Source organism: Leuresthes tenuis, unplaced genomic scaffold, assembly GCF_036924035.1.
Source record: "Leuresthes tenuis unplaced genomic scaffold, fLeuTen1.0.hap1 SCAF_9, whole genome shotgun sequence".
In the NCBI taxonomy this organism is placed as follows: Eukaryota; Metazoa; Chordata; class Actinopteri; order Atheriniformes; family Atherinopsidae; genus Leuresthes; species Leuresthes tenuis.
In genome coordinates this window covers 31,851,684-31,877,843 of record NW_027325363.1, presented here as the reverse complement: position 1 = coordinate 31,877,843, position 26,160 = coordinate 31,851,684, and the positions used below count along the sequence as shown (strand labels likewise).

The following is a 26,160-nucleotide window of genomic DNA, read 5'->3' as shown; positions in this document are numbered from 1 at the left end:
ATTTGCACTGATCTATTCAAACAAACAGCAGCTTTGAAAGGTGTACTGTCTAAGCAACAAGGCTCTTCCTTACCATGTTCCTGACTCTGCTTTTCACTCATACCGTCATCCAGAAAGGCTCCATACTGTTTTAACACTGCACTGCCCTCCCTCTCTGCCTCGGATCGATTGGTCAGATTTTCCTGATCGGCAATGAAGGCTTGCAAATCTCCCAGAGACATTCGATTAAAAACCTTTGGAGTACAGCAAGAGAATCAAACAAAAATAAGAAACGTTCCAGCACAAATCACTAAATTAGCAAATAAAACAAAGAGATTTTCATTCTTTTTTTTCTTTTTTTTTAGGCCAGTTGTGTCATTTAACGAATGACACAACTGGCTAACTTCAACAGTAATAAACAAGAAACTTACTGTGCTTGTTTGGCCCAACCTGAACAAAACTGATGGCCTTATGTCTGAGCCATTCATAAAGGGAATGTTTTTGCCGGACAGCTTGAGACGAGACCTGAGATTACACAAACAGATATAAATAAGCACATATACATAAATCAACAATGGCAATCCGCACATCTAAAACAATTAAACCTAAACTAAATCAGAAGCCTGACATTATATACTGTGATAACATGCCAATTCTCTCTGCATTTAACACATGGATGTTCAACAAAAAGGACCAACATTTGAGAAGAGTTCATAACGGAGTTTTAAAATTACAATGCTAGACCAAAATTGTCATGGCAGAAGCCGGAATGACTCCCAAATTGGACCCAAGAGTAAACGTGTAAACAGATTTAAGTAAAAAGCAAGGTTTATGTAAAGTAAGGTGCAGCGGTGAGCCAGTGAGTGGATCCAGGTGAACGGGTGACCCTGAGAGGAGAGGGAGATGGTTAGAGTGAATTGGAGAGAATGATTTATCCAGATGAAGCTGGGTTTTTTTCCTGTGTAGCGTACTCGTGATGACCAGTAAAAGGGGAGAGACCCAAAGATACCCTTTTTCTTTCATCTATTAGGAGTGGTTTCAAAATAACAAACCCCCTAATTTACAATCATGAGAAACTGAGTGAAAAATACATTCTAAACAATATAAACTTTCCACCTTTGAAAGATTCTGGAGTTAGATTAACATCTGCTCGGCCGGCCAGAGCTGAGTTGGATAAACACTGACCCACCTTTTGGTACCAGATAGGTCAGTGGGGTGCGTACCAAGAGCGAACATTACCATCCTTATCTAAAGAATTGTAAATTAAGACGTGACACTCACCATCCGGACAAAAGACAAACCCTTGTTGGAAATAAAGAAAAGCTACAGAGCCAGTTTCAGATGGATTAATGAATCTGTTACCAATATGCCTCATAATTACCTACTGACTGTGAAATACGAAAAAGGACAGCTCAAGCATCATTTTAAGACTTTCCACAACGCTGTACATAAAACACCAGGAAAGTTAATATTACGCCGTAGGACCAGACCGTCGTGCCGTGGAACCACAGTGCCATCGACAGATGGCGACAGCGAATCTTGGAATTAAAATCATTCTGTATTTTATTCTCCTGTTTATAATATGATGACTACAGCATTAGTGCAAATTGAATGTGTGTGTGTTACAATGAACCGGAGGTCCAACTGACGGCATAACCGTCAGTCAATGAACCATGTGAATAATACATTTTGAATTCTATTGTTCACTCACCATGATCCATCGTAATCTCTTGTTTGAACATGTCAACTGATTCATGTTTACATTGCTTATATTTAATGCCTGTGTGATAAGTATGGTATTAATGTATTCTTCAGTCAGACTCTAGACTCCTTTTTCCCTTTTTGTCACTTATTTACCCTCTACTTAGACTATTTCACTTATCTTATTTTTGTTACCTTTATGAGACGCTCATTTCCTAAGCAAAATCCACGGGGCAAACTTAACCAATAATTCCTTTTTTTTTTTTTACTTGATAACACAATTTTTGTTAGGGTTATTTTTGACTCGACCCTGCTCAAAAGCCGCTCAGCCACCTGCCCGCATCATTCTGCAAAAGGCAAGCCGAACCAGAACCAGAGACTGGACCCCACGCTCCAAGGATCCTGAGCTGCTCCACCGGCCACCATTCCACCAGAGAAAGACAATCTACATGTGTCCGCTTGGGGACTCGCTCATCCAAACTCCTGGGAAGCCGGTGGCCAAATTCTCTGGATTCTGCTCAAAGTAAGGTCCACCCTCGTCTACCTCTCAAGGAACCTCGGCTGTGGTTTGGTAATAAATAGGGCCGAGTTAAAATAACCAAGTTTTCATTCACGCAGTAAGTCATCCCTATAATTAGCCAGAGACCGCTATAGAAATATTAAGTCCCATGTCTCTCTTATCCCTGATCTATTGAACTGAATCTTTGGTGTTATGTCCTCATTACCATACGTCCTGAGTGCTGTCTTAACCCCATGTTAAATAAATTACCATATATATATATATATATATATATATAATCGATCCGTGTTTCATGTTTCAATTCAGAGAGAATTCTAACCTTCAGTAACGACTCTTAATATATATGTATAGGTGGTGCCCCATCTTCTAAACGAGATTTAGAATTAAGAATTAATATCATATCTAGAACGCTACACCTGACTGAATCCAGGTGGATTTCCAGAGTGGAGGGGAGAATGCTGACTGTAGTGTAGAGGGTACTGAGTCAATGGTGGGTCGAGCAGGTGGGTGGTGAGCAGGCAGGTGTCTCGGAATCCACAGTAGAGAGCTAAATCCTTTAGCTTAGAAATCCAGAGTGCGTTGAGCAAAGGAGGAACAAACACTAGGAACATAGGAGGACAAGGTAAGTACACACAAAGAAGTGCAGAAGTCAGCCGGATTACCACTGTAGCACTGAGAACAATCTGGCAAAGAATGACTGCTCCTGCTGATCCTTAAAAAGGCGTCTTGACAAGTGCACATGAAAAACAGGTGAGAGCGCGGGAGTTGAACCAGACTCTGCCCCGGGCTTCCTAGGAAATCTGCTCAACCTCGCCTAAGACCCAGAAACCAAACAAACACCACAGCCAAGCATGATCGTGACAATACCTGTGAGAACCTAACCCCCCTCAATGGTTGCTCCAGGCAAGCCGGAAGACTCACCCTCCCTGGACCTGTTGAAGTCGGATATGAGAGACGGGTCCAAAATTGACTGACGAGCGACCCAGGAACGGTTCCAGAGGACCGTAGCCCTCCCTGTCCACCAGGTACTTGAGGCTGTGACCTCAGCACGGACGTCCAGGATGCAATTAACAGTGTAGGCAGGCTGGCCACACACAATCCGGGGAGGATGGAAGAGGATCGGCTGAATGGGAAAACCAGCAGGAAGAAACAGGTTTGATTAATGACATATGGAATGTGGAATGGATGTGCATGGAGGTTGGAAGCTTGAGGCCGACAGCAGAGGGTTGATAATGGACTCGATTTCAAAGGGGCAGGTGAATTTTGGAGCCAGTTTTTTTTAGTTGAATTTTAGAGGAATGTCCTTGGCTGCCAGTCACACCTTGTCGTTCCGCCAGGCAGCAGTTCCATTCTTTTGGAGCAGAGTCCAGAGCCATTGAGTTCTTGAAGTTGGTGCTAAACCGATGGGAACCCCAGGTCCCTCTCCTCAACAGGAAACAGAGGTGGTTTGTACCCCGGTGAACGGTTGTTGGCCCGTAATGCAGCAGAGAGCAGCCTCAAGTTCCTAATTGAGCCATTTAGTTTGTTCATTGGATTGAGGATGATAACCAGAGCTCAAGGAAACCTTGGCTTCAAGAGCGGCAAAGAAAGACCGCCATACCAAGATTTCTGAGGGAATGTCATGAAGGCAGGAAACATGGTGCACTAGCAGATCCGCAGTCCCGGAAGAAGACAGAAGTTTATTTAGTGGTATAAAGTGGGCAGCTTTAGAAAAACGGTCGATAATGGTGAGAATTGTGGTTTCACCTTGCGAGCGCGGCAAGCCCGTGACAAAGTCGAAGGGGATGTGAGACCAGGGCCGACTGGGGACCTCCAGAGGCTGCAGGAGGCCTTATGGTGGGCGATTACTATTCTTACTCCTGGCACACGTAGAACAGGCAGAGAGATACTCCCTGGTGTGTGCCTCCAGAGACGGTCACCAGAAGTATTGTTGGAGGAGAGCGATGGAGCGGTGAATTCCTGGGTGACAAGCAAATTTGGGAGTTACGAGCCCACTGGAGGATAGCGGAGCAGGTTGCAGAATGTATGAATCAACAATCGGGGGGTGCACCACCAGGATCCGGGTCCAAAACCAACCCTTGGCGGATCTGGCAGGTCGAAGGAAGAATCCACGCAGGTTCCTCCGATTCCTCCTTAGAAGCAAACTTTTGATAAGGCGTCTGGTTTGACATTATGGGACCCTGGACGGTAAACAATAAAGAAAGTGAAATGACTAAAAAACAGCGAGCAACAGGCTTGGTGGGAGTTTAACCTCTTAGCATTTTCAAGGTAGGTAAGGATTTTATGGTCGATCCACCCAATGAAAGGCTGCTTGGCTCCCCCAATCAACGCCTCTATTCTTCTAAAGCTAATTTGGTTGCCAAGAGCTCTCAATTGCCCACATGATCATTCTGTTCAGCTAGTGAGATTCGCCAGAAGAAGACTGCACAAGGATGCAGCTTAGCGATTCGGATCTCTGGGACAGTACTGCTCCCACTCGAGAGTCTGAGGTATCCACTTCCAGAACAAACTGCCAGTCAGGGATTGGCTGGATGAGGATGGGTGCCATGGTGAATCTGCCCTTTAACAGTTAGAAGGCTTGGGCGGCTTCAGGGTTTCAGTGGAAGGTGGTCTTGATGGTGGTCAGCTTGGTTAACGGGGAAGCAACAATGCTATAGTTGCGAATGAAACACCGGTAAAAGTTAGTGAAACCAAGTCATCTTTGTAGTTGCTTACAGTTTATGGGAGTGGGCCACTCAGCCACAGCCTTTATTTTGTCTGGGTCCGTCTTCACCTGCCCGCCCTGGAAAATGTAGCTGAGGAAGGTGACTGCAGAGGCGTGGAATTCGCACTTCTCGGCCTTAATGGAGAGACAATTCTCCAGGAGTCTCTGGAGAACCTTACAGACATGTTGTCAGTGCTATGTGGGAGATTTAAAAAGGATCAGAATGTCATAGAGGTAAACAAATACAAAGATCTCTGAGAATGTCGTTTATGAGGGATTGGAAGACTGCAGGGGCATTCATGAGGCTGAAAGGCATGACCAGATAATCAAAGTGCCCTAATGGTGTGTTGAAGGCTGCCTTTCATTTGTCACCCTCCAGAATTCTGACTAGATGGTATGCGTTACGGATATCAAGTTTGGTGAAGATGGTGGCTCCCAGGATGGGTTTGAAGGCGGACGAGATGAGTGGCGGAGGATATTTTATCTTGATGGTGATTTGATTCAGGGCCCGATAGTCATCTTTTTTCTGCACGAAGAACAACCCTGCTGCTACTGCTGAAGAGGATGGTCTGATAATCCCTGCTGCTAAAGACTCACGGATGTAGCGTTCCATGACCTCTCGCCCCAGGCGAGACAGATTATCAAGTCAGCTGGAAGGCAGGGGAGCTCCAGGCAGGAGGTCTATGGTGCAGTCGTACGGGTGGTGAGAAGGTAACAACAGGGTCCTGTCCTTACTAAAAACTGTGGCAATTTTGTGATATTCAGTGGGAACTAGAGACAAGTTCACCGGAGATGGGGAGTGACAACTGAGGGGCCGATCTGAAGCAGTTGAAGGCTCCAGCCTTCAATCCAAAAGTCTGACCAGAGAATGTGTGGGTTATGAAGTGCTGACCAGGAGTGACCTAGAACGGAGGGGACGCTTGAGACGGGGAACAAGAGGAACTTCATTAATTCACAGGTTACCAGGTCACAATTGAATGGTCACGAGCATTGTAAGATGAGGAGGAGTTTTATTCAGAGCTCCGCCCACCAGTAATCCTACCTCTACTGGTGGGCTTTGTCTTTTGGCCACACAGGGCAGGTGGAGATGTAATGCCCCTTGGAACTACAATAGATACACTCATTTACCTTGACGTGACAAATTCTCTCTTCCAGTGTGAGTCTTACTCGACCCACCTGCATAGGCTCGGGATCTTCCGCGGGGGAAGAAGACTGACTAGGCTGGTCCAGAGGAAGGTATGAAGTGGGAAGGCCACTGAGGGGATGGTCGAAGGGAACGGGAGACCCTCTCTCTCCTACATTCCGCTAGCCAGTTGTCAATGCATATGGCCATAGTAATTAAATCTTGAAACGAGGATGGCTCTTCCCAAGAGGCCAGATGATCCTTCATCTGGTCATTTAGCGTGTTCAAAAGGACTAACTGGAGGGCACTGGGTGGCCAACCCATTTCTGCAGCTAAGATACGAAAGTCAATAACGAACTCTGCTATAGACCGCTTCCCTCGTCTTATATTCAGTCACCTCTTAGCTGCATTCACTTTGCGGAGCGGGTAGTCGAACATCCGCCTTAACTCCTCCTGAAAAGAGGTAAATGAGAAAGAGTCAGTTGGGTGGTATCGAAAAAAGGCTAGTGCCCACTTCAGTGCTTTATCTCGAAGTAGTCCTATGATTCAGGATATCTTGGAGGAGTGAGGAACAGGAGGATGGGAAACGGGAAAAGGCGAGTGAACACTGGAGTAAAAAACCACCACACTTGTTGATGTCACCTGAGAAGTGAAGGGAAAGAAGCGTCGCAGAAGAAAGGCTCAGGTAGGACGCCATGGCTGGCTGATAGCAGAGATGGGGACTTGGGGGAGTTCCTGGGGGAGAAGCAGACAGAAGTTCATGGACATTCTGCAGTAATTCAGAAACTTGGCTTAGACGTTGGTTATTAGTAGCCGGTTGTTTGTTCAGGGAGTGTAGCGCCTTTTCATGTTCACAGAGCAATACTCCCCGTTTAGTCATAACTGAGCGGAAAGCATCCGCTGAGTCCATCTCTTGGCTAGATTATGCTGTCACGGTGAAAGCTGGGCTGACTCATAAATCGGACCCAAGAGCAGACATGTACACAGAGAGTTTTGAGTAAAAAACAAGGTTTATTTAAAGGAAGGTGCAGCGGTGAGCCAGTGAGTGGATCCAGGGGAACGGGTGACTCTGAGAGGAGAGGGAGATGGTTAGAGTGAATTGGAGAGAATAATTTATCCAGATGAAGCTGAAGGTTTTTCCTTAATGAATCCAGGTGGGTTTCCAGAGTGGAGGGGAGGATGCTGACTGTGGTGTAGAAGGTAGTGAGTCAACGGTGAGGGGAGCAGGTAAGTGGTGAGCAGGCAGATGTCTCGGAATCCACAGTGGGGAGTTAAATCCTTTAGCTTAAAAATCCATAGTGCAACGAGCAAAGGAGGAACAAACACCACGAACATAGAAGGACAAGGTAAGTACACGTAGAGTTTTCACTTGTAAAAAAAAAAGTCAGCGGGGTTACCGCTGTAGCACTGAGAACAATCTGGCAAAGAATGGCTGCTGATCCTTAAGAAGGCGTTTTGACAAGTGCAGATGGAAACAGGTGAGAGCGCAGGAACTGAACCAAACTCCACCCCAGGCTTCCTAGAAAACCTGCTCAACCCCACCTAAGACCCAGAATTCAAACAAACACCACATCAAAGCATGATCGTGACAAAAATGGATAAGAAGTCTAAGAAGGTTCTCAGCAACAAGCATTTCCATGATAACGGGCCAACTTGTTGACAATGGCAATAAACCATCAACTTGTATTTTAGAACAAATCCCAACCAAACTTCCATATTGGATTTAATCAATCTGTCTTTGTTCACAGGATATGTACCTCAGACTTTTAAGGCTGCTATAATTAAATCTTTACTTTAAAAAAACTAATCTTAACCTATATCCAATCTTCCTTTTACGTCTAAAGTTCTTGAAAAAATAATTGAGGCTCAACTTTCTACACAGAAATCTTATTTCTACACTCTCATTTACACAGAAATAATCTGTTTACACAGTTTCAGTCAGGATTCAAAGTGCATCATAGCACAGAAACAGCACTGGTGAAAGTTACCAATGATCTCCTCTTAGCCTCTGATAGCGGACTTGTGTCTGTGCTTTTCCTCTTGGATCTCAGTGCTGCATTAGATACAATCGATCATAGCATTCTATTAGAGAGACTTGAAAATGTTATCGAGATTAAAGGAACTGCATTAGGTTGGTTTACGTCATATTTATCTGATAGATTCCATATTGTTCTTGTAAACGAAGAATCCTCCTCGCACACCGGGGTAGTCATGGAGTTCCACAGGGTTCTGTGCCTGGCTCAAATCTTTTCACTTTATAGATACTACCATTAGGTAACATTATTAGACAGCATGGCATAACTTTCCACTGCTATGCTGATGATACTCAGCTGTACTTATCTATAAAACAAGATGACTAATAGGATGGTCTACTACAAGTATATCTTAAAAACATGAAGATCTGGATGACTCAACTGTCTGCTTCTAAACTCAGACAAAACTGAAGTTGTTATCTTTGGACCTGAGAGATTCAGGGAGAGATTGTCTAGCTATATAATTACTTTAGATGGTATTTCCTTGGCTTCTAATACTATAGTCAGGAACATTGGAGTTATTTAACCAGAATAACAGCGTATAATTTGATGCACATATAAAACAGGTTTCCAGGACTGCCTTCTTTCACCTTCATAATATTGCTAAAATCAGGAACATTCTGTCTCAGAGGGATGCAGAAAAACTAGTCCATGCATTTGTTACTTCAAGATTGGACTACTGTAATCCTTCTCTGAAAGGCCTCCAGCTGATCAAAAATGCTGCAGCCAGAGTTCTGATGAGGTCTAACAGGATAGATCATATTACTCCAGTTTTAGCTTCTTTTGATTGGCTCCCTGTTAAATTCAGAAAAGAATTTAAGATTCTTCTCCTCACACATAAATCTCTTAATGACCAAGCTCCATGATCTCATTGTTAGACATTTTCCCAACAGAGCACTTCACTCTCAAACTGCATGTTTACTTGTGTTTCCTAGAGTTTCTAAAAGTAGAATGGGAGGCAGAGCCTTCAGTTATCAGCCCCCTCTCTTGTGGAACCAGCTGCCATTATATGTCCGGGAAGCAGACACCCTCTCTAATTTTAAGACGAGGATTAAAATTTTCCTTTTTGATGAAGCTTATATTTAGGGATGGGCTCAGGTGACCCTGAAACATCCCATAGGTAAACTGCTATAGGACTAGACTGCTGGGGGGCCTCTTATGTCACACCTTTACTCACTTTGTTCTCTTTTTTCCCCCATTCAGTTTCTTATTTCACATTACATACATTTGGTATGTTGTCATTAACTTGTGCTTTCCTGTCTCAACGGCTAGCCTTTGAATGGTGTTTGTTGTCTCCTCTTTTCTGTCCTCTCAACCCCCAGCTGGTCGAGGTGCATGGCCACCATTCCTGAGTCTGGTTCTACCAGAGGTTTCTTCCTGTTAAAAGGGAGTCATTTCTCTCCACAGTTGCCTCATGCATGCTCAGGACAGGAGATTGGACAGAAGAGAAGTTTCGGTGAAGTCTATTGGTTTCCTTAGCTAGGAAATTGTTTTTGAATTAGCTCTGTATGTATGAATTAGACTGATTTTGAATTTAATTTATTGGATTGTATTGGATTACGATTACAATGAATTGGACTCTAATTGGCTTGAATTGGACAGTAGTCTTGAACTGCCTTGAGATGACATTTGTTATGGTTTGGCGCTATTTTAATAAAACGGAAGTGAATTGAACCCAACCCACTGATTTAGACTTTAAGGTAGGTCTGGTGAGGCAACAAAGTGGACCATGAGATGTTGTCTGTAAGAATTTCTTCTAGGCTCTTAAGGTGCATTATTTATTGGCTACGGTCCACTTTTTGTGTGTGTTTATACTTGGTCATACAGTTTTCTGGTCATGACCAAATACAAATTTGATCCTGGTTCTTTTTGCTATTCTGGTATAGAGGACTGGAATTGTCACAGTCCAAAATAACCAAAAAAAAACAAAATAATTATGCAAAAATAATTTAACGGAATGTGAAATAAATACATTTTGTACTGCTTTCATTTATGCTTTCTTTTAATTTTGCTATCTATTCACTTTGTCACCCAATTTTTTCATTTATTTCATTGGAATAAATTTAATTTCTTTATTCCGGTATTATTCATATATGTATTATTTGACCTTCACATTGAATTGATCTATTTATTCTGTCAAAACTATTTATTTCTTATTTCTTCAGCAGAAAAAGTTTTTTAATTTAATTTAAATTCTATTCATAGATGTATTTACTTCTCTATCATCCTCTCCCCCCTTTTATTTCCCCAAGCGCATTTATTTCCATGTATTCTTTTTACACTTCCTTGTCTCTCTTTTTACATTCCCATATGCATTTCTCCTTCATCATACAAATTAGACTTTAAGAATATAAACTTTTGTGAACAGTTCAATGTGAAACTAAACTAAAAAAAAATATTTTGAGTACATTTTATTCAGTAAAACAACCTACTTTCCAAGTATTAGACCAAATAAGAGACAAAGAACATACTTGCTCTTCTTGTCTGTGCATATTTTTCCTCCATCCACTTCTGCCTCATTATCTTCTGTTGGGCTCTGAGGTTCTGAGCGAGGAAATGCTGTCTTGAGAGTGTCTACAATGGCATTCACGACAATCTACATGAGCATATACACACACATATATATTGAATTATAAACCAAGAAAGAGCCTGGGTATTTGTTTTAAACATAAACATAACCAGTACACCTAACACAAATGTAGTAGACATTTGTTACGTTGTACCATAGTAAAACTACAAAAACTACCTGGCAAGAACAATGTGACATAAAGTCAAGTACTGTTCAACTTTATGTATCCAGCAGGTCATAGTTATTTTTTTAACCGGGGAAATAACTTAATAACCAGTGAGCAAAATCCAACTAACATTATGGAATGGCAGCATAACTCAAGAGGATACACTCTGGTGATACTGTAAATGGGTACATAGCATCGACCCCTCAGTTTTCCTCCGATCACCTACTGGTTGTATCATAATGAAATGTTCAGAATTAAACCTTGTCTATGCGTGACACAATGAAAGGTTTCTTGACAAAGGCAATCCTGGCATCTGTATTGAGAGCAAGGAACTCCTGCATCTCTTCACTGTTGGCTATTTCAAGGATGGCACACAATTGCTGAAAACACCAGAACAAAGAGACAAATTACAATATTTGTTTGTGTTACAGTGGCCCAACAAATATAAAAACAGTGTGTTTAAAAAGAAGAATCAACCAACTTTTAGAAACGTCTCAAGAAGCCCTTTCCTGGCCTCTATTTTGTCACTGTCCATGTTTCCAAATGGCATGTCAGGAAAAATTTTCTTTGGACCTTTCACACCTGAAACAATTAAGATTAGTAAAGCTTCAGCAGCAAGCACAAATCACTTCAAATCTGTAATTCCAAAATAACCCTTTGTGTGTGAAAATCATGTAGACAAATGACTGCTGGACAAGTGTCGGTCTCACGTGCCTTTGATGAGTTTCCGAAGTTCAGTTTTTTCTTCAAGCCGAGTTTGCAGGTTGAGGAACTCGCTGTATCGCCTGTTGACCATGTGATAGGCTACAGACTGAGTCAGTGATGCATTCTCACAGCCTGTCTCTACAGTTTCTGCATCCTCAGAACCTTGCTGGATATTTTCTGGGTTCTCACAATTCACAAATGTCTCATACTGTGAATATAAAACAAACTGTAAGGCTTTTACACTTTGCTAATTTCTGTCATTACTCACAATATTAACTTGTGGCATGTATGTAAAACGGTATAAAGCAGGAGCAGTTGCAGCCAGCAAGGACACTGTTGCACCATATTTCAGTTAAAACCAACGTGCCAGCATTCTGAAAATTCTCCTAAACATATTTCCAAGTCAATTTAAAGAGTTATGATTCAGTTCAACTTTGTGATTTAAAAAAATCAAACAGATTTCAATAGAATAAAATTAGTCTTAATTTCCATTTGAGTCAGTCTGTTTGCTAAAGTTTCCCTGATAGTTAAGTAATCCCTTACAGGAACTAAACACTTACATTCACTTCCAGCTCAGATTTTCTCTTTTAGATGTTTCGCAAGTTAGCCAGAGTGGAACAAGTAAGTTTAGTGTCGCAGCTGCTATCTATTTTCATTTTTCGTGTCTACGAGCTGAATCTTACAACCGTAAAGTGAAATGCAGATACTAGGAAATAACGTTATTTCAACAACGCAACCTTAAAAAATACAACTTATTCAAGAGTTTACATGTTTTATTTACACATGGGTTCTCTCCAGATACTCCGGCTTCCTCCCACCTTCCAAAAACATTAATATTAGGTTAACTGGTATTTCTACATTGACCCTAGGAGTGAGTGTAAGCATCCATGGTTATCTCATTTGTCTCTGTGTGGCACTGTGATAGACTGGCAACCTGTCCAGGGTGTACCCTGCCTCTTACTCGATGACAGCTAGATTGTATAGGATGAGGCAGGTATTGAAAATGGATGGATGGAGTGAGTTTTAGGGTGAGTGGACAATAATCAGGCTGAACTGAACCAGTTTTCTTTATCTGTAAAGTAAACTCTGAAATTTCTTTTTGTGAACTGGGGCTTTTAAAATAAACTGAACTGAAAATTAGACTGCACAGTAATAATGCTGAAGTGAAGATATGAGCAGTAGAGAAAACAAAAATCAATATACTGCAGATTATGAAATCTCCTTACTTTGATGGTGTAAAGTGTGTAGGGGTGTGAGCCAGTGCCGCGGTGTTCCTTCGCTGTTATTGTGCCAGTGATGCGGAGGTTCTGGATGATGACTGGTCCTTCAGGACTTCTGAGGGGCTCAAAGCTAAATGTTGGCATTGGGGAACAGCCCTGCAATGGACTGACGACAGTCAGCTCATTGGGATTCCCCATCAAAGTCTGTTGTACTCCCAAGAGGACCTCTCTGTTTTGGTTCACTCCAGGGGAACTGCCCACTGCGTCTAGGTCCTGAGTGTTGCTAAAAGTGTAAGTCCCCTCTGCTGTCCTAACTGATGATATGCCATTAAGATGTTCAACTATTTCTGAATTCACGAAGAGTTTAGGGCAAGAGCCATCCACTGAACTGGGGCAAACCTCCTCCAAGTCCATCACATTGCTGTTCTCAGTAGTTGTGTCACATTCTTTCTGTACATCAAACATACTCTCCTCTTGACCCATCATGACCAAGGAATCAATGGAACTTGCTTTATAGTCGGTCAAAGGAGAATCAAGGTCAGAGTCATTTTCCTGGTAAAATGGGTTTGACTTGCTTCCTCTGATACAATGCCTTAAAAATGGTTGAGTATTTTCATACTCTTTAGTGAGAATGTGCGGAAAGTCCACCTCTTCAGAGTTAATCACATCATAGGCAGTAAGCTCAGACATTGAACAGTCTGTGTCAATGGCTGGTTTGGTTTCTGCTCTTTGTGGAGGAACTTCACTATTCATTTGAGGTGTATTTGCTGTCTGTTGAGGTTTAACAATCATTGATTCAGTAGAAAGTGGTGGTGGGGAGGACGTAAGTGTCTCTGTTGCTATAGTTTCTTTCTGAGCGCTGGACTTATCGAATATTTCAATGATGAGGAGGTTTAACCAGTCAGGGTCAGAAAGTTTAGCAATGAGAGGGAGCAGGACATTGCAGGTGATGAGCTCTACAACAACAAACCGTCCAGAGCGGGTTTCTAAATAAGGTGACGGCACCAAAACATGAAGCAACAAATCAACAACTGCTCTGACGTAGCTGACTTCCAACATGTCACTACTCATGGCAAGGTGAGGTGTGCTAATGCTGGAATAGTCTTTCCACAACTGCTTCCTCTCATTACACTTTTTTTCTATCACCAGTTCCTTAGCTCTGAGGTAGTCCTGCAGGTGGCCACCAAACAGATTTAAGATCTTCTGTGTCAGTTCCTGCAGGAATTCAAAAGATAACACATGCCACATGAAGAACCTAGTATGGTTTTCAAAAATATAAATGTACATTTAGCTCTTCTACAAGAATCATGCTGCATAAATAATGAGAGTTTCTGTCAACCAATAATGGTGATGGCCACTGGCAGAGGCAACAAATACTGCTGTTAATCTTGAAAAAAAATAAAACAGCCCATGTCAGTGTCTGGGATATTATGCAATGCAATGTTGATTTTCAATAAATGAGCAACTGTAAATCTAAAATCTAAGTGACAAAAGCAACTCAAAGTTAAAAGACTATCCCCACATGACTTAGTTGGCGCAGATTCTGATAGCAGCCTTGCCTCCAATTACTTCTTTTGATGCCATCATTTCAAGATCACAAGTTGATTATTACAAATCTGGAATATGTTTGATAACAAGTTAATTCATCCTGTTATCGAGGGCAGCAGCAACAGAACCAGTTACCCAAAGAAACGGAACAAACTGATAAAGAAGGCTGGCTCTGTGCTTTCACCAAGATCAAAACATAACACAGTTACACAAAGTTCATGAGTACAAACACACTCCTCTGTGATGTTTTTAAAACCTCTTACCTTCCTGTCAACATATTTTACACGTAGTTTCAGCTCCATGGCCATAGATATCATAGCCTCTTGAACATCCATCTCAAAACCACTCTCAGAGGACACAGTTGAGTACCAGGAGGTAACAAAGTCCCTGATGATTTTCTTCACTGTGTTGTGGATCTCCTGGTCCAAGTGATGATCATCCTCTGCTGATGGGGGAACCTGAAATTGAAGTTGCAGGGAAATTAGTTGATATTGAAAGATACACCCATGCATCTTACAGCTGAGATTATTCTTTCCAGTAAAAAACTAATTTGTGAAACTAATGACACTAACACTGTGCAAACACAGTTAATTGTACATTTACCTGTTCCAGGGTGATAAACCTTTCCAAGTGAACCACACTGTTGGACTCCAAGATGGCCTGTGAGCCAAGCCAGCCGCCAAGCACAACTAGCAGGCTGGTGAACATGCACAAAAGCCAGATGTTGACCAGGAGGTGGAACAAAACAAGCCACACCAACATCACACCAAAGCCCAACAAGCGCCGCTGTCCCAACACCTCAGCCATGGCCCTGCAGGGGTCACTATCTTAACACCCTCAAAGACAGAACAGGGGATCAGGCTTTTCAGGATAACATCACACCTTAAGAAAAAAACAAACAAACATTAAAGGTTACAAGTTTAGTAATGAGTGCTATCGGATCAGATTAATGGCTAAATTACAATAAGATTGAGTTATTCAGTTCATGTAGACACCTTAATCTGACAAAAAAAAAAACGGATCGGATTGGGTTCAATTTAAGACCCCGAGATAATTGAGCGTTCTGCGCATGCATCGTTACCCGGAAGTCGAAGGAGACGATATTAGTATATATATATTACTGTTGTTGTCACCACCGTCAGAAAGAAATAAACAACGCGATGGAGAATATGCCGTTGTGCATCACGTTTGTGCCATAGCCAGGCTCATCACAAACTAAATGTAGAGTGATGTAGCTTCATCTTGCTCTTCGTGCGTCATCTTTCTCTAATGGCTTAGTTTTGTTGGTGGTGGTGAGGACATCAACCGGAAGTGGCTCTATTTGCGATAGTTGAAATGGGTACAGCGCTACCTATCGTACTGGGGTATGGCATACTTTGTGCCAGTGTTTCGATTCATTCACCGCCATATATCCAAATATAATTACCCTTGCTCAGATAACCCAACTATAACTGTAATCGAGTTAATCTCATCATGTAGACCCACTGACATTCAGAACAGACTGAGTGACCTTGTGGTAGTACTTAATAAAACTATGTTATGATAATAAATTTGTGGCCAAATTAGTTTTAGAAGGGAGCTGTGTGCAAAAAAGATCTATAAGGCTTCAATTGATCCTTTTTATGCCAAATCAAGTTACATATCGACTTGGCAGCTCATTTACAAGACTTGCACAGTATGTGTGTGTTCTGCAACATATCTACATATATCTACCAAGTTAATATTTTTTGTTTGTTTGTTTATTTTCATCAGGATTGTTGTATTCCTAAATTATTTTGTGACTGCAGCCTAAATTTAAATAAACTACTAGCTCCTTAAATGCAGCTAGCATAGCTGAGTTTGAATTTGATTTGTCCATTTCAAATTACAGTTGTCCTAGCTGCTTGCATGGAGTTTCGACAACAGATGACTGTAAACATACAATCTACTTAAGTAGTGTTTATCTCAGTGTTATTTTTTTTCTGCATTTATCAATTCTAATACCATTCTACAGATAGAATTATAGTTTTTGACCTAGGTGGAGCACCGTTAGACGTTCTAATATGAACACCCCACACCAGAAACCGTTCATAAAGGGAATACTTTCTCGTTTATTAGAAACAACGATTTTAGAGCTAGGCAACAACTGATTTGACTGAAATGATTTGACCTGGAGCACTATATTTACACGTAATATGTATTCTGTAAGTAAGATTTCATCCGACATCCTCCACAAACATTAATAACTATAAGATGACTTGGTGTGAGAGCGGAGTAATAATGTCCAAAGAGAAATATAAGTGGCATTATTGTTTCTTCATGTATTACAAACATGCCAAAATGAAGGCAAGATCATATTTATGTCAGCGGTAAGCATGATGTGATCCTATGTGAAATCACATCTATTAACAGCTAAAATACGGTACACTGGCTAGTCACGGAGCATTACGTTAAGAACCAACATTTTCGAGCTCATATGCTAGACATTCAGTTGCATCCTCGGAGGTGAAGAAGCGTTTTTCGTAGTTACATTTTACTTAGCAACCTAATTAAAAGAGAAAAGATATATAACCTGTACGATATATGCTCTCGTATGTAGTCTTGATGTAAACGTTTTCGTCTGTTTACTTCCTGTATTATGACGTATGCTTTAATGGGGACGCCTCTACGGAAGAGGATTAGGGCCAGTGCGGAAAGAAAAAGTGAGTTCTGACTTTTTTCTCAGAATTCTGAGATTAAAGTCAGAAGTATGAGTGCCTGTAGGGAACCGACTTCGGAGGCGCAATAGAGTAAAGGGGAGGAGAGAAAAGGAGAGCCACTGTCGCTGTGAGGGAGAGGCACCCATAGACATATAAAGAATAGACGTCGCATGGACCGCTACTGCCTATTGACGCTAACGAGCCGGGGGGTCGCCATCTTGGACCGGTCACCCGCTCCACTCAGTGTAATCTGTCTGGCAGGCGCATTGAAGTGTCAGCGCATTTCATCAATCATAACTCGCTCACGGGGGAGGGAAGGGTGGACACACACACATGATTCGGCGTATTTAGTTATTAAATTCGGATATTGCTATAAAATGAATTCCTTCACTCAAACCAAGTTAAAACTGCTTTGTCCTTCATATTTATCCATGTCTAAATAGGTTTTAACAAAAAACAACGTTGCATTTTGTAGTATAAGAAAGAACAACACTATAGCTTCCGGGATCCGAGAATAAGCTTCTATTGACGAGTTCTGTATGATTTTGGATTTTGCTATAACATGAATTCCTTCTCTCAAAGCAAGTTAAAACTGCTTTGTCCTTCATATTTATCCATGTCTAAATAGGTTTTAACAAAAAACAACGTTGTATTTTGTAATATAAGAAAGAGCAACACTAAAGCTTCAGGAATCCTAGAATAAGCTTCTTTTGACGAGTTCTGAACGATTTCAGATTTTGCTATAAAATGAATTCTTCACTCAAAACAAGTCAAAACTGCTTTGTCCTTCATATTTTCACGTATAAATAGGTTTCAAGCTTAGAATTAATCAAATTACCCTGTATGAGAAATAACGAGTTATGTACGAATTCAGATTGTGCTATAAAATAAATTCCTTCGCTCAAACCAAGTTAAAACTGCTTTGGCCTTAATATTTATCCATGTCGAAGCAGGTTTCAATCAGATGTGGGGGTGATAAAAGGTGTCGAACCTTTCTCTATATTTCCCAAGTCCTCTTTGAGGCCGCATCAAAGATAATATCCACTTAAACCCAAAGCTAGGTCAGGCATAGCTCTGATAGTGGAAAATTAGTAGAAGCATAATGTTCAGACTCTCCATGTAATAGTCAATTGTATCCTGTTGAAATGGAAAATTAATCTTATATGCATTGTATTGAGTGTTACTGTGTAAAACCAAAAAACAACGTTGCATTTTGTAGTATAAGAAAGAACAACACTATAGCTTCCGGGATCCGAGAATAAGCTTCTATTGACGAGTTCTGTATGATTTTGGATTTTGCTATAACATGAATTCCTTCTCTCAAAGCAAGTTAAAACTGCTTTGTCCTTCATATTTATCCATGTCTAAATAGGTTTTAACAAAAAACAACGTTGTATTTTGTAGTATAAGAAAGAGCAACACTAAAGCTTCAGGAATCCTAGAATAAGCTTCTTTTGACGAGTTCTGAACGATTTCAGATTTTGCTATAAAATGAATTCTTCACTCAAAACAAGTTAAAACTGCTTTGTCCTTCATGTGTATCCATGTCTAAATAAGTTTCAAGCATAACATTCTTCATATTACCCTGTATGAGAAAAAAACACACTTATGGTTGAGCAATACGCTCCTTTTGAGGAGTTATGCACGATTTCGGATTTTTCTATAAAATGGATTCCATCACTCAAAATAAGTTAAAACTGCTTTGTCCTTCATATTTATTCATGTATAAATAGGTTTCAAACATAAATTTCATCATATTACCCTGTATGAGAAATAACCACGCTTGTGGCTGAGCAATACGCTCCATTTGACGAGTTTTGTACGATTTTGGATTTTGCTATAAAATTAATTCCTTCACTCAAACCAAGTTAAAACTGCTTTGTCCTCCATATTAATCCATGTCTAAATAGGTTTCAACAAAAAATAACATTGCACCTGGCAATGTAATAAATATGTATAACAACAACAAATCTTTAGGAACCCAAGAATAAGTTGCTTTTGAGGAGTTATGTACGAATTCGGATTTTGCTATAAAATGGATTCCATCACTCAAAACAAGTCAAAACTGCTTTGTCCTTCATATTTTCACGTATAAATTGGTTTCAAGCTTAGAATTAATCAAATTACCCTGTATGAGAAATAACGAGTTATGTACGAATTCAGATTGTGCTATAAAATAAATTCCTTCGCTCAAACCAAGTTAAAACTGCTTTGGCCTTAATATTTATCCATGTCGAAGCAGGTTTCAATCAGATGTGGGGGTGATAAAAGGTGTCGAACCTTTCTCTATATTTCCCAAGTCCTCTTTGAGGCCGCATCAAAGATAATATCCACTTAAACCCAAAGCTAGGTCAGGCATAGCTCTGATAGTGGAAAATTAGTAGAAGCATAATGTTCAGACTCTCCATGTAATAGTCAATTGTATCCTGTTGAAATGGAAAATTAATCTTATATGCATTGTATTGAGTGTTACTGTGTAAAACCAAAAAACAACGTTGCATTTTGTAGTATAAGAAAGAACAACACTATAGCTTCCGGGATCCGAGAATAAGCTTCTATTGACGAGTTCTGTATGATTTTGGATTTTGCTATAACATGAATTCCTTCTCTCAAAGCAAGTTAAAACTGCTTTGTCCTTCATATTTATCCATGTCTAAATAGGTTTTAACAAAAAACAACGTTGTATTTTGTAGTATAAGAAAGAGCAACACTAAAGCTTCAGGAATCCTAGAATAAGCTTCTTTTGACGAGTTCTGAACGATTTCAGATTTTGCTATAAAATGAATTCTTCACTCAAAACAAGTTAAAACTGCTTTGTCCTTCATGTGTATCCATGTCTAAATAAGTTTCAAGCATAACATTCTTCATATTACCCTGTATGAGAAAAAAACACACTTATGGTTGAGCAATACGCTCCTTTTGAGGAGTTATGCACGATTTCGGATTTTTCTATAAAATGGATTCCATCACTCAAAATAAGTTAAAACTGCTTTGTCCTTCATATTTATTCATGTATAAATAGGTTTCAAACATAAATTTCATCATATTACCCTGTATGAGAAATAACCACACTTGTGGCTGAGCAATACGCTCCATTTGACGAGTTTTGTACGATTTTGGATTTTGCTATAAAATTAATTCCTTCACTCAAACCAAGTTAAAACTGCTTTGTCCTCCATATTAATCCATGTCTAAATGGGTTTCAACAAAAAATAACATTGCACCTGGCAATGTAATAAATATGTATAACAACAACAAATCTTTAGGAACCCAAGAATAAGTTGCCTTTGAGGAGTTATGTACGAATTCGGATTTTGCTATAAAATGGATTCCATCACTCAAAACAAGTCAAAACTGCTTTGTCCTTCATATTTTCACGTATAAATTGGTTTCAAGCTTAGAATTAATCAAATTACCCTGTATGAGAAATAACGAGTTATGTACGAATTCAGATTGTGCTATAAAATAAATTCCTTCGCTCAAACCAAGTTAAAACTGCTTTGGCCTTTATATTTATCCATGTCGAAGCAGGTTTCAATCAGATGTGGGGGTGATAAAAGGTGTCGAACCTTTCTCTATATTTCCCAAGTCATCAAAGATAATATCCACTTAAACCCAAAGCTAGGTCAGGCATAGCTCTGATAGTGGAAATTAGTAGAAGCATAATGTTCAGACTCTCCATGTAATAGTCAATTGTATCCTGTTGAAATGGAAAATTAATCTTATATGCATTGTATTGAGTGTTACTGTGTAAAACCTGCAGATGACTCCAAGATTCCACCATGACAAGGAACAATAACACCTGTTTTCTGAAAAGATTGAAAAACAGGTTTAATCCCTTTAATTGCTTCAGGCTTCAAAGGGTATTGTTCGTATGTAGTCTTGATGTAAACGTTTTCGTCTGTTTACTTCCTGTATTATGACGTATGCTTTAATGGGGACGCCTCTACGGAAGAGGATTAGGGCCAGTGCGGAAAGAAAAAGTGAGTTCTGACTTTTTTCTCAGAATTCTGAGATTAAAGTCAGAAGTATGAGTGCCTGTAGGGAACCGACTTCGGAGGCGCAATAGAGTAAAGGGGAGGAGAGAAAAGGAGAGCCACTGTCGCTGTGAGGGAGAGGCACCCATAGACATATAAAGAATAGACGTCGCATGGACCGCTACTGCCTATTGACGCTAACGAGCCGGGGGGTCGCCATCTTGGACTGGTCACCCGCTCCACTCAGTGTAATCTGTCTGGCAGGCGCATTGAAGTGTCAGCGCATTTCATCAATCATAACTCGCTCGCGGGGGAGGGAAGGGTGGACACACACACATGATTCGGCGTATTTAGTTATTAAATTCGGATATTGCTATAAAATGAATTCCTTCACTCAAACCAAGTTAAAACTGCTTTGTCCTTCATATTTATCCATGTCTAAATAGGTTTTAACAAAAAACAACGTTGCATTTTGTAGTATAAGAAAGAACAACACTATAGCTTCCGGGATCCGAGAATAAGCTTCTATTGACGAGTTCTGTATGATTTTGGATTTTGCTATAACATGAATTCCTTCTCTCAAAGCAAGTTAAAACTGCTTTGTCCTTCATATTTATCCATGTCTAAATAGGTTTTAACAAAAAACAACGTTGTATTTTGTAGTATAAGAAAGAGCAACACTAAAGCTTCAGGAATCCTAGAATAAGCTTCTTTTGACGAGTTCTGAACGATTTCAGATTTTGCTATAAAATGAATTCTTCACTCAAAACAAGTTAAAACTGCTTTGTCCTTCATGTGTATCCATGTCTAAATAAGTTTCAAGCATAACATTCTTCATATTACCCTGTATGAGAAAAAAACACACTTATGGTTGAGCAATACGCTCCTTTTGAGGAGTTATGCACGATTTCGGATTTTTCTATAAAACGGATTCCATCACTCAAAATAAGTTAAAACTGCTTTGTCCTTCATATTTATTCATGTATAAATAGGTTTCAAACATAAATTTCATCATATTACCCTGTATGAGAAATAACCACGCTTGTGGCTGAGCAATACGCTCCATTTGATGAGTTTTGTACGATTTTGGATTTTGCTATAAAATTAATTCCTTCACTCAAACCAAGTTAAAACTGCTTTGTCCTCCATATTAATCCATGTCTAAATAGGTTTCAACAAAAAATAACATTGCACCTGGCAATGTAATAAATATGTATAACAACAACAAATCTTTAGGAACCCAAGAATAAGTTGCTTTTGAGGAGTTATGTACGAATTCGGATTTTGCTATAAAATGGATTCCATCACTCAAAACAAGTCAAAACTGCTTTGTCCTTCATATTTTCACGTATAAATTGGTTTCAAGCTTAGAATTAATCAAATTACCCTGTATGAGAAATAACGAGTTATGTACGAATTCAGATTGTGCTATAAAATAAATTCCTTCGCTCAAACCAAGTTAAAACTGCTTTGGCCTTAATATTTATCCATGTCGAAGCAGGTTTCAATCAGATGTGGGGGTGATAAAAGGTGTCGATCCTTTCTCTATATTTCCCAAGTCATCAAAGATAATATCCACTTAAACCCAAAGCTAGGTCAGGCATAGCTCTGATAGTGGAAATTAGTAGAAGCATAATGTTCAGACTCTCCATGTAATAGTCAATTGTATCCTGTTGAAATGGAAAATTAATCTTATATGCATTGTATTGAGTGTTACTGTGTAAAACCTGCAGATGACTCCAAGATTCCACCATGACAAGGAACAATAACACCTGTTTTCTGAAAAGATTGAAAAACAGGTTTAATCCCTTTAATTGCTTCAGGCTTCAAAGGGTATTGTTCGTATGTAGTCTTGATGTAAACGTTTTCGTCTGTTTACTTCCTGTATTATGACGTATGCTTTAATGGGGACGCCTCTACGGAAGAGGATTAGGGCCAGTGCGGAAAGAAAAAGTGAGTTCTGACTTTTTTCTCAGAATTCTGAGATTAAAGTCAGAAGTATGAGTGCCTGTAGGGAACCGACTTCGGAGGCGCAATAGAGTAAAGGGGAGGAGAGAAAAGGAGAGCCACTGTCGCTGTGAGGGAGAGGCACCCATAGACATATAAAGAATAGACGTCGCATGGACCGCTACTGCCTATTGACGCTAACGAGCCGGGGGGTCGCCATCTTGGACTGGTCACCCGCTCCACTCAGTGTAATCTGTCTGGCAGGCGCATTGAAGTGTCAGCGCATTTCATCAATCATAACTCGCTCGCGGGGGAGGGAAGGGTGGACACACACACATGATTCGGCATATTTAGTTATTAAATTCGGATATTGCTATAAAATGAATTCCTTCACTCAAACCAAGTTAAAACTGCTTTGTCCTTCATATTTATCCATGTCTAAATAGGTTTTAACAAAAAACAACGTTGCATTTTGTAGTATAAGAAAGAACAACACTATAGCTTCCGGGATCCGAGAATAAGCTTCTATTGACGAGTTCTGTATGATTTTGGATTTTGCTATAACATGAATTCCTTCTCTCAAAGCAAGTTAAAACTGCTTTGTCCTTCATATTTATCCATGTCTAAATAGGTTTTAACAAAAAACAACGTTGTATTTTGTAGTATAAGAAAGAGCAACACTAAAGCTTCAGGAATCCTAGAATAAGCTTCTTTTGACGAGTTCTGAACGATTTCAGATTTTGCTATAAAATGAATTCTTCACTCAAAACAAGTTAAAACTGCTTTGTCCTTCATGTGTATCCATGTCTAAATAAGTTTCAAGCATAACATTCTTCATATTACCCTGTATGAGAAAAAAACACACTTATGGTTGAGCAATACGCTCCTTTTGAGGAGTTATGCACGATTTCGGATTTTTCTATAAAACGGATTCCATCACTCAAAATAAGTTAAAACTGCTTTGTCCTTCATATTTATTCATGTATAAATAGGTTTCAAACATAAATTTCATCATATTACCCTGTATGAGAAATAACCACGCTTGTGGCTGAGCAATACGCTCCATTTGATGAGTTTTGTACGATTTTGGATTTTGCTATAAAATTAATTCCTTCACTCAAACCAAGTTAAAACTGCTTTGTCCTCCATATTAATCCATGTCTAAATAGGTTTCAACAAAAAATAACATTGCACCTGGCAATGTAATAAATATGTATAACAACAACAAATCTTTAGGAACCCAAGAATAAGTTGCTTTTGAGGAGTTATGTACGAATTCGGATTTTGCTATAAAATGGATTCCATCACTCAAAACAAGTCAAAACTGCTTTGTCCTTCATATTTTCACGTATAAATTGGTTTCAAGCTTAGAATTAATCAAATTACCCTGTATGAGAAATAACGAGTTATGTACGAATTCAGATTGTGCTATAAAATAAATTCCTTCGCTCAAACCAAGTTAAAACTGCTTTGGCCTTAATATTTATCCATGTCGAAGCAGGTTTCAATCAGATGTGGGGGTGATAAAAGGTGTCGATCCTTTCTCTATATTTCCCAAGTCCTCTTTGAGGCCGCATCAAAGATAATATCCACTTAAACCCAAAGCTAGGTCAGGCATAGCTCTGATAGTGGAAAATTAGTAGAAGCATAATGTTCAGACTCTCCATGTAATAGTCAATTGTATCCTGTTGAAATGGAAAATTAATCTTATATGCATTGTATTGAGTGTTACTGTGTAAAACCTGCAGATGACTCCAAGATTCCACCATGTCCTGTTTTCTTAAATCCGTCTTCTGCATTGTGTCCTTTTTGTAATGATAAAGCTGCACTTTAGGTTTGGAAGGGATGAAGCTAGTATTTACGATTGTATCAGGGTAACCTCAGCTGTGGTTGGAGAGGAAAGGTAGACCAGATAAGACCGATCAACAATGCCCAAGGAGCGATGACGTGACAATGGGCAATATAACTTAAGTGTCTTTGCCTCAGTTGTCAGTGTAATTCTGTACTTTGTACTGTGTTGCGCTCTCTTGCAAGATATTATTATAAAAGCCTCTTATCTCCTCAGAATACATTAACTGACTCTGTGCCTTATTAAAATTTCCACAACAACCTTGCCGTCACGAACATGATCCCTCAACTGATTTACCTGGACCGGACCACATCACAGTGCCTGATCAGCCTGGACTGAAATCGGGTTCTAGCCTCATACCTCCAAGGCCTTTCGGAGAGAGAGGACTTACCGGTCCGTTTCCTGGATACCAGCGTTGAGATCAGTTCTTTTTAAACACGATAATCTGAGACTGAGAATGGGAAACAGTAAGTCTCAGACTTCTGACCCTCCTGGGGGATCTAGGTTTAGGATAATGGAAAAGAAATATCGTCCAGAGTGTAAAGTGGACTAGATATTGGATAGAAAATGGGAGTTTTTCTCCTGAAGGTTATTTTAGTATGTCAGAAATAAGAAAGTTAGAAGAAAAGGTTTGCGAATATGAGAACGAGATAACGTGGAAAAAGACAATGAAGTTTAAATATTGGGAACAGTTGGAGGAATATCAGGAAGGTATTGAATATTGGAAAAAGGAAATTAATTAAGTAAAAGAAAGAAAATGCTAAACAAATGCCAGGATGGAATGATGATAATAATTTAGTACGTGGATGAAAAGATCATTTATTTCTGACTAAGACTGAATCTCCTTTTAAACCACCACCATACTACACTCATAACACTTTTCCTTCTTCTGTCGCACCTCTTTATAAAGAGTATAAGGGTAAATACCCCACCCAGAGCGATCTCGCCGTGCTGGACCCAGACCTGGACTCCTGCCCTCCACAACTCCTACAACAACAACAATAACAACAACTACCAAACCCACCACAAGCATCTGGCCCTCAGCAAGGTGGAACTTCTTCAGAGAAATAGCACCTTCCCTACAACACCAGTTGCACCAGTCTGATGATGAAGAAAAGGAAGAAGTCCGGTTCACCGGTGTAACAAGCCAAGATCACTTTACGCAAGTCACAAACTATGGAGAGAAAATCGACTCAAAATATCTGTGCGTGCGTAGCACTTGTCTTGTGTGTGGTACTATCTGATTCGTTTGTGCGAAGCACTTGATTTGTGTGTGCGTACCATTTGATTTGTGCGTACGACTTGATTTGTGTGTGTGTAATTTGCTCGAAGTTACGGATAAAACGATAAATAGGAGTTCAAAAAGTATCCTACACACACAAATCGTTAAGTACGCACGCACAAAGCTATAGAGCAGCACTATAGCTATAGGGTTTTGAGA

The 26,160-nt window shown here is 40.0% G+C and overlaps 1 protein-coding gene across 1 annotated transcript in view; it reads right to left on the bottom strand.

Moving 5' to 3' along the window:
- LOC140314727 (sorting nexin-19-like) overlaps positions 1-16,889 on the bottom strand; it is a 69,073-nt gene extending 52,184 nt beyond the window's left edge. Inside the window, exons 1-10 of the mRNA XM_072393087.1 lie at positions 16,820-16,889; positions 14,872-15,150; positions 14,532-14,726; positions 12,727-13,935; positions 11,510-11,708; positions 11,277-11,377; positions 11,056-11,175; positions 10,532-10,656; positions 411-504; positions 74-233 (exon numbers count right to left, since the gene is read on the bottom strand). Of these exons, the coding sequence (XP_072249188.1) occupies positions 74-233; positions 411-504; positions 10,532-10,656; positions 11,056-11,175; positions 11,277-11,377; positions 11,510-11,708; positions 12,727-13,935; positions 14,532-14,726; positions 14,872-15,075 (2,407 nt within the window). The 5' untranslated portion in view covers positions 15,076-15,150; positions 16,820-16,889. The remainder of the gene's footprint in view (positions 1-73; positions 234-410; positions 505-10,531; positions 10,657-11,055; positions 11,176-11,276; positions 11,378-11,509; positions 11,709-12,726; positions 13,936-14,531; positions 14,727-14,871; positions 15,151-16,819) is intronic.
- Between the last annotated feature and the right edge of the window lie 9,271 nt (positions 16,890-26,160).